Here is a 10,000-nt window from a genome sequence, read left to right on the forward strand (position 1 = left end):
GAGTGAGTGAGTGAGTGTGTGTGAGTGTGTGTGAGTGTGTGTGTGAGTGAGCGAGCGAGTGAGTGAGTGTGTGTGAGTGAGTGTGTGAGTGAGTGTGTGTGTGGGAGTGTGTGTGTGTGTGTGTGTGTGTGTGAGTGAGAGTGTAAGTGTGTGAGTGAGTGAGAGTGAGTGAGTGTGTGTGTGTGTGTGTGTGTGTGTGTAAGTGTGTGAGTGAGTGAGAGAGAGAGAGTGTGTGTGATGAGGGTAATAGTGTAACAGTGCAGTGTGGCTCTTCTCCAGCGTGTGGCGCTCTCCAGTGAGACGCTGTCATGAGGAGGGACGGTCTGCGCTCTCAGCGTGTCCACAAACACACTCAGAAGTAAGAAGTCTTTAAGTAGTTCCTCCTTAGCTCTCGTCCTGTGATGTGTAACACCAGAGCCAATGAGACTCCTGCTCCCTACTAAGATCATCTCAGAGTCAATCAGATGGTGTAGAAGCATGTCTCCTTCAGGTCCTGGAGGGCTTTTGATCTTAAAGCTGATTGGACACTGTACACTGGTTATTTAAAGGCTGGTAATGGTGAGGAAGCTCCAGAGTTAGTCCTCAGTTAGAGCAGATTCATCTCCCCTTCCTTCCTCATCCTCATCCTGCTTACTTCAGCTTTACTCTCATAGTTTCATGTTTTCCTTTAGTATTATTTTATGGCTGGGTGTTGACAGATTTTCACTAAACAGTTTGATTCTGATTCACAAGCTCTTGATTCTGATATGATTTCACAATGATTCATTTGGATGTATGTTAGGTATAGTAAATGTCAAAACAACCATTCAGTGTTATCATAGTTACATAAAATCATTAAAAAACGAAACATAATTTTTGTTACAAAAAAAAAAAAAAAATTTGACACTAGCTGTCTGTGTGGTGTGTCTCAGCGAGTCGGCGTGCCGCTTCTACAGCCAGCAGATGAAGGGCAAACACCTGGCCATCAAGAAGATGAATGAGATCCAGAGGAACATCGACGGCTGGGAGGGCAAAGACATCGGCCAGTGCTGCAACGAGTTCATCATGGAGGGCACGCTCACGCGGGTCGGAGCCAAGCACGAGCGCCACATCTTCCTGTTCGACGGCCTCATGATCTGCTGCAAGTCCAACCACGGCCAGCCGCGTCTGCCGGGAGCCAGCGCCGCCGAGTACCGGCTCAAAGAGAAGTTCTTCATGAGGAAGGTGGCCAAGAAATATTTTTTTTCAACCATTTTTATCACAATCACTAAAGATTATTTAAAGCCATTATGGTTTAAAATGAGAAAGTATCAAATAAATATATAGTTGTTTTAGAAAGGAATATCTTAATATTAATTCATCAAAATACGGTTTCGATTTCAGCCTCCAACGATTATGAAAATACAATAATCTATCACCATAAAAGCACAGTTTCACGTGCAATTCAGTAAAATCCTGTAACGTGACTTGGGACGTGCTCGATTCATTAAAGTTGATTAGATTCATTTATGTTCTTAAAAGTGTGAAAAAGAACTTGCGCTGTTCCTCGAGAGGATTTCTGTGTAAGTTATGTGCTGAAAAGTCATCTTTTAGTGCCTAAACGCTCAAATACACACAAAAATGTCAAAATGTGGCACTTAGTGGTTATTCACGTAAACCCTTGTCGGTCATATGATAAATGAACATAAACAGTTGAGAATGAAAATACGTGTGTAACAGTAAATTGGCTCGGTGCGGCTCTTAAAGTGACAGCAGCCTAATATTCCTGCTGCGACTGTGTGCTTAATATTCATCAAACAACTAAAGACAAAAACAAAATCACTCGCTGCTCTTCACTAAAGGACTTTTGTAGCTTTAATAAGTAAAAAATGAAGTTTAATTCTTACAGTGAAGATTATGCTGTTTTATTTTACATTAGATTATTTATTTATATATATACAGTACAGGTCAAAAGTTTGGAAACATTACTATTTTTAATGTTTTTGAAAGAAGTCTCTTCTGCTCATCAAGCCTGCATTTATTTGATCAAAAATACAGAAAAAACAGTAATATTGTGAAATATTATTACAACTTAAAATATTGTTTTTTTAATTTATTCTACTTTAAATTATCATTTATTTCTGTGATGCAAAGCTGAATTTTTAGGATCATTATCACATGATCCTTTAGAAATCATTCTAATATGATGATTCATTATCAAAGTTGGAAACAGTTCTGCTGCTTAATATTTTTTCAGAACATGTGATACTTTTTTAGGATACTTTGATGAATAAAAAGTAAAAAAAAAAAAAAAAAAAAAAAAAAAAAGAAGCTATGTTTTTAAAATATAAATATTTTGTAATAACAATATACACTACTGGTCAGTAATTTGGGCTCAGTACTTTTTTTTCTTTTTTTAAATAAAATCAATACTTTTATTCAGCAAGGATGTGTTAAATTGATAAAAAGTGATAGTAAAGAAAATATATTATTAGAAAATATATTATTAGAATTATAAGTTTATTTTGAATAAATGCAGTTCTTTTTAACCTTTTATTCATCAAATATATTAGACAGCAGAACTGTTTCCAACACTCATAATAAATCAGAATATTAGAATGATTTCTAAATGATCATGTGATAGACTGGATGTTACATGTGACACTGAAGGCTGGAGTAATGATGCTGAAAATTCAGCTTTGCATCACAGGAATAAATTATATTTTTTAAAGTATATTCAAATAGAAAACTATTATTTTAAGTTGTAATAATATTTCACAATATTACTGTTTTTTCTGTATTTTTGATCAAATAAATGCAGGCTTGATGAGCAGAAGAGACTTCTTTCAAAAACATTAAAAATAGTAATGTTTCCAAACTTTTGACCTGTACTGTATATATATATCATTCATTTAAAGATTTGGTCGTAAGGCCCACTTATAATCGTGTTAAATAATTGTGATTACAATATTGACCAAAATAATAATAATTATGATTTTTTCATAAGTGCACAGCCCTAGGGGAAATTACTGTTTTGACTAGCCAATTTTACACTCTTTTACTGTTAAATTCACAGTGTTTTTTTTTTTTACAGTGTAACTGCGATTCCTCGATTTAAAATAAAAATGTGTCCAGATTCCAGCTGTAGGTGACGCTCGTGTGTTCTCGAACAGGTCCAGATCAACGACAAGGACGATAAGGAGGGCGAGTACCGGCACGCCTTCGAGATCATCCTGAAGGACGGGAACAGCGTGGTGTTCGCTGCTAAATCTGCGGAGGAGAAGAACGGCTGGATGGCGGCGCTGATCTCGCTGCAGTACCGCTCCACGCTGGAGCGCATGCTGGACACGGCCATGCTGCAGGAGGAGAAGGAGGAGCAGATGAGGCTCCCCGGGGCCGAGGTGTACCGCTTCGCTCAGCCCGACTCCGAGGAGAACGTCGTGTTCGAGGAGAACGTCCAGTCCAAATCCGGCATTCCCATCATCAAAGCCGGAACGGTGCTGAAGCTCATCGAGCGGCTGACCTTCCACATGTACGCCGGTGAGTGACCAGTGATCATGTGACACGGAAGACTGCAGTAATGATGCTGAAAATCACAGAAATAAATTACACTTTAACACAGAATCACACAGAAAACAGCTGCTTTAAACTCTAATAATATTTCACAATTTTTACTGTATTTTTGATCAAATTAACGCAGCCTTGCTGAGCAGAAGAGACTTATTTCAGAAACAATGCACAATACCTGAACATTACAGCAGTTATTATTTTAACATTAATTTATACCTTTAATAATACATTTTAAGTCAAAAGTTTAATCTTTTACAGCGGTATTTTTACTAGTATTTTATTGTAAATAACATCTTGAATGAGTTTTTGTTTTTATAATTTGTCTTCATTTTAATTTTATCTAAAGTTTTAGTAAGTTTGTTGTGTTTTTGACCAGCTGCTAAAAATATACAGCTGCTAAAAATATATATTTTTAGTATTAATATATATATATATATATATATATTTCTTATTATTTTATTTCAGGTTTAGTTATTTTAGTACATCAGATTAAACTAAATTAAAATGAGAAGTGTTGCCGTGGAAATATTATTTCAGCCTAACTGAAATAAAAGCTGCTTTTTTTTTGTACATTTTATTTTAGTTAAGGTTTATTTTACTTTAAGTAACAGCTATTTTTATGGCTTCAGTTTACTGTAATAACTCTGATCTGATATTAATAGTTAATACAGTGTGAGCTAACATGAACAATTGTTTTTTTATTAACTAACATTAACAAAGATTAATAAGTGCTGTAAATATATTGCTCATAGTTAGTTAACTAATGCATTGACTAATCTTAACAAATGAGAAAAAAATCAACATAATTCTAATTTTATTTCACCTCTTTAACAGCTGTTTATGATGGAAAAGTCGTTGAATGAACACAATCTTATGTTTCTTAACAAACATTTTACTAGTTATGTCAGGTTCTAAAATATTTTGTCAGGCAGAAATCATGAGTGAAGTCCTAATCTGTAATCCTGATGCAGTAAATCAGCAGCAGCTGGAGTAGTTCTGGTGGTGCTGAATGTGATTGTGGACAGTGATGGAGTCTGGAGCCAGACCCAGTTTGACCCAGTTTGACCCAGTCAAGCGCACTGGTCTGGTTCGGTCTGGTTTTGTGTGTTGTTCTGCTGGATCTGGTGCAGTCAGTAGTTTCAGGCTGTTTACCAGCAGCACTAAAGCGCATTACTGGTGTATTTCACAACCTCCGGTCTCAAGAACAGCAGCACAGTGAAGACCGGTCTGTTTCTCTCGCTCCACAGCGCTGTAAACACTCGTCTGCTTTACGTCACAGAGCACCGTGCACTGACCTGCTTTGTTTTAGTGTCCATAACACAACTGCAGCTGATAAGAGAGAAAAACAAGCACTGTTCTAGAACAAGTTCAGCTGTTATCTGTGCAGTGTCCTTCCTGTGTGTGTGTGTGTGTGTATGAGTGTGTGTGTGTGTGTGTATGAGTGTGTGTGTGTTTGTGTGTGTGCGTGCGTGTGTGTGTGTGTGCGTGTGAGAGTGTGCGTGCGTGTGCGTGTGTGTGATGCGTTTGTGTGTGTGCGTGTTTGTGCGTGTGTTTGTGCGTGTGTGTGTGTGTGTGTGTGTGTGTGTGTGTGTTTGTGTGTGTGTGCTTATGAGAGTGAGTGTGTTTGTGTGTGTGTGTGTGTGTTTGTGTGTGTGTGCTTATGAGAGTGAGTGTGTGTGTGTGTTTGTGTGTGTGTGCTTATGAGAGTGAGTGTGTTTGTGAGAGTGTGTTTGTGAGAGTGTGTATGTGTGTGTGTTGTGGTGTGTGTGTGTGTGTGTGTTGTGTGTGTGTGTGTGTGTGTGTGTGTGTGTGTGTGTGTGTGTGTGTGTGTGTGTGTGTGTGTGTGTGTGGTTAGGGATAAACTCTTTGAACAGCTAATAAACTCAACCAGAATCTCTCCAGCTTATGAAGGTAGAACTAATAATCTCAGAACAGTGACGGATCTATTAATAGACCAGCGGGCTCTTACACACTCTGTGTAGTGCAGGTAATGGCATATGTTTCATGTTTACAGTGTGCACTCCCCACCAGGTGCAATATTCTGATTGTTTTTAATCCCATAAATAATAATGTACTCGTTCTAATCGTGTTCCAATGTGCTTGCGCTCTCTCTCTTCTGTTACAATTTGTTTGTTGTATTTGTATTTTGTAAGAGTGGAGATCACTAGACTGCAAGCTGACCTGTGTTTTCAGGAAGCAAGCGTGTTTATCCTCAGTGGAGAGAGCAAGCGTACACAGGGTTGCCAGGTTAGCAGATATTTCCGTATTGCGCAAGTGTGAAGCTCTGTTTCGGGGATTACGTCTCTTTATATCAGGCAACCCTTGTTTGTGGTCTTAAAAAAACCTGGTTTTAGTCTATGTATTATACTCTATTCATTATTTTCTAGAAACCTCGCACTTTTCTACTCCAGTTTAAATGGTGTTCTTGTTCAATTTAAGCGCGGTCCACTGCTGCACACGTGCCACGATATCAATACAGAGACACGATACAAATCTCTGACGATACGTCGTCACTAAACAGCTGGACCGTCTGTAAATCTGCTGTGTGTTTGGGTGAGAGTGATGTCCTGGTGTCCGTGAGCGGGTCACTCTGCGTTCCTCTGATGGGCGTGTTCCCGCTCCGCTCACCCGAGTACACTTCCTCCCGCAGAGGCTCGGGGTAAATATAGAGCCGCTTTCCACGGGACGCTCCAGCAGCCACGGCTTCTAATAAGCACCAGGAAACAGACGTTCGGAGGAAAACTGTGTGTGTGTGTGTGTGTGTGTGAAGGGAAAAAGGTGTGTCCTGTGTCACACACAGCGCTGCGGATCGTTTAGGGTGTGGATGAGGGTTAATGATCGTTAGTGAGTGACCCTCACGTTAATGAGTGTGTGTGTGTGTGTGTGTGTGTGTGTGTGTGTGTGTGTGTGTGTGTGTGTGTGTGTGTGTGTGTGTGAGAGCGTTCTCTCTGTCCAGACTCGAGAATCAGAATCCAGCCTGTCCTGGATCTATTTTAAGTGTGTGTGTGTGTGTGTGTTGTGTGTGTGTCTTTTGCGTCAGAGCCGAGTGTCTGTTTCCTGGCTAGAATAATTCCAGGCTGATTGTTTGGAGTTGAGCTTCTATTGTTTGCGTCGGTCAGAACAGAACAGATCCATCATGCTCTGCTCTGTCAGGACACACACACAGGCCTGAGATCGGCTCTGACCCCTCGCTGTATGAAAACGCTGAATAATGAGCCATTGATTGTGTGTTTGAACTCAATGAGAGCCATCTGAAAACGGCTTTAATGTGTGGGAACGTCAGGGGAAATTATATTTTCATCATGAAAAAAACTTAACTAAAACATAATTTTCATCACATTTAAGCGCCAAAATGTCTCATTACTTCATTACCACCATAATACAGTTCTGAATGATCCACTGTTATTTTAACATCACTGAAATACTGCTATAGTATTACTATTATATTTTGATACTAATTTGAAGAATATTAATATATTTTCTGCTTTCCTGTTAATTTTAAAGTTTTTGTCGTGTGGTTTTTTTAAGTTGTATTAGATTTGAATATGCCTGTGTAGTTTTTATACATTTTATTTCAGGTTTTATTTCAGTACATAAAGTCTTCAGAACTAACTGAAATAAAAAGTTTAAATTTTTTTTTTTATATATATATATTTGGTTTTGTTTCAGTTGACATTTGTTTTATTTTAAGTCGCAGAATGGTTTGGTATGGTTTTAGTTTTAGTGGTTTTACTTCCATCATAACCCTGGTCTCTGGACTCAGTGTTTGTTTGTTTGTTTGTTTTAATATATTAGCTGGCATAAAATTGACTTTAATTTGGAAATTAGTAATTTTTCACCTTCTCCAGGGCTATGTTTCATTTGGACTGTGAATTGAAGGAAATAGTTTGATAATAAAGCGTTTTTTTTTTCAGATCCTAATTTCGTCAGGACGTTTCTGACCACGTACCGATCGTTCTGTAAATCTCAGGAGCTGCTGGATCTGCTCATGGAGAGGTCAGACGCTCACATTCACACCATCAGCACCGCAGACAGATGCTGACAGCCATATAACACACTGCTAATGGCCCATTCATTGCACTCTTAATTATTTTTAGAATTTGTCTTTTTCAGTTAAGGTTTTATTAATCCTAATGATGCATAAAGAGTTTTTAGTGTGTTTAGTTGATTTTCACTGTAATGTGATCAATTACAGGTTTTTTGTTTAAAATACGGTGATTTAAAATAAAAACGGCTCAGCCACAATCAGCTGTTTATTTATAGGTTTGCTGTTGGTCGTGATGATAATCTTTGCTCCTGCTGTGAAGTTATTGTCGTATCCATGGAAACATCTCTCCATACAGTCTGCGTTTGTGTTCCAGGTTTGATATTCCTGAACCCAAACCCACGGAAGCGGATCAGATGGCCATGGAGAACGGAGACCAGCCGCTGAGCGCAGAACTCAAACGCTTCCGCAAAGAGTTCGTTCAGCCTGTACAGCTGAGGTACACACACACACACACACACAAGCCTGTACACACTCACTCATACTCTCACACACACACACACACTGAGACACGCTCACTCACACACACACTCACACACACACACACTGAGACACGCTCACTCACACTCTCACACTGACACACACACACACTCACACACACACACTTACACACACTCTCTCACACACACACACTGAGACACGCTCACTCACACTCTCACACTGACACACACACACACTCACACACACACACACACACACACACACACACTTACACACACTCTCTCACACACACACTGAGACACACACACACACTCACACACTTACAAACACTCTCTCACACAACACTGACACACATACACACACACACACACACACCACACACACACACTTACAAATGTTTGTTTTTTGTGAAAAGTGGTGGGAAGATCCCATAGGCGTTACGCTGAAGGCCGCCCTCGGGAAAGCCCTTTATACTGTGTACATTATAAACTGTATATTCGTATCGCCCTACACACCAACTTCACCTAACCCTACCGCCTTTACAGGAAACTTTGTGCATTTTTACTTTCTCGCAACAACCCAAATCATTCTGTATATTGATGAAGTGTTTGAGAAGGGGGACAGGGGTTATGTCCTCATAGTCACCACTATCCTTGTAATACCGTGACCCTACCCATTGACATTAGACAGAGTTGTGGTCCCTGATATTGTGCCACAAAACACGTGCACCACTCTCACAACTGACACAACGACCACCACACACCCACTTCCACAACCACTCTCTCACACACACACACAAACCCTGAGACACATACTCACTCACACCTCTCAACATGACACACATTACCCACCATACAAACAAACACACACACACACAACACACACACACACACACTCTCACACTGAAACCACACAATGACACAATTACACACACGCTCACTACTCTCACACTGAACAACCACACACACACCACACACACTCACACACAAGAGGGAACACAATTTCACGCACCCCTCACTCATCAAATAGCACATTCGTACACTCACACTGATGCACACCACTACGTCATTCATAAAACACACACACCTGCTTACATTTGCACACTCATACTTCACTCTGCAACCAACTTACACTCGCACACACTTCACTCACCACTTGCATACTGAACACATTAACCACAACACACAACACACACACACACACACACACACACACACACACACACACACACTCTCTCTTTCACACTCACTCACTCACACTCTCACCCTGACGCACTAACTCACTAAGTCACACACTTACACAATTTCACACAATGCACACAGCTTGCAACACTCACACTCTTTCATTAATGCTCATGCCTACACATTGACACTTTGCACTTACACCTCACACACACACCACAACATCATTTGCTCACTGACACACACGTTATTTTAACATTAATTTTATGACGCTTTGAGATAACTACATGTTTAGTCAAAAGGTGTATCTGTTGACATGGGGTATTTTTGACAGTATGGTATGGTAAATAACATCTTGAATGATTTGTTATTGTTGTTAAGTTTGTCTTCATTTGACTTTAATCGTAAAGTTTGAGTAAGGTTGTTGTGTGTTGGTTGTGCATTTTTGTCAGTTGATATATAATGATGATATAGAAGTAGATATAGGTATAGTAGCTATAATCGATATATATAGATAAATATATTTCATTTTATTTGTATTTCGAGGTTGAGGTGTGATGGTAGGTACGCAAGATTAAACTAAAGTTAAAAGGAGAAGGTTGGCGTGGGAAATATTAGTCAGCCGAACTGAAATAAAAGCTGCATTGTTTTTTGGTGTGGGACATGTGATGTCAGTTAAAGGTTTTACATTTTACTGGGGTAAGTTAAACAGAGATGGGTTTATATGGCTGCAGTTTACTGGTGGTAATGAAGCCCTGATCTGATATTAATAGTTAATACAGTGTGAGCTAACATGAACAATTGT

General features: G+C 39.4%; 1 protein-coding gene across 1 annotated transcript in view; it reads left to right on the forward strand.

The window, feature by feature from the left end:
* The window catches only part of sos1 (son of sevenless homolog 1 (Drosophila)), a 46,905-nt gene that overhangs the window by 24,955 nt on the left and 11,950 nt on the right, over window positions 1–10,000 (forward strand). The window contains 4 exon segments of the mRNA XM_042733474.1: window positions 912–1,203; window positions 3,132–3,498; window positions 7,443–7,524; window positions 7,890–8,020. Coding sequence (XP_042589408.1) covers window positions 912–1,203; window positions 3,132–3,498; window positions 7,443–7,524; window positions 7,890–8,020 — 872 coding nt within the window.

The sequence above is a fragment of the Cyprinus carpio genome, chromosome B11 (assembly GCF_018340385.1).
Source record: "Cyprinus carpio isolate SPL01 chromosome B11, ASM1834038v1, whole genome shotgun sequence".
In the NCBI taxonomy this organism is placed as follows: Eukaryota; Metazoa; Chordata; class Actinopteri; order Cypriniformes; family Cyprinidae; genus Cyprinus; species Cyprinus carpio.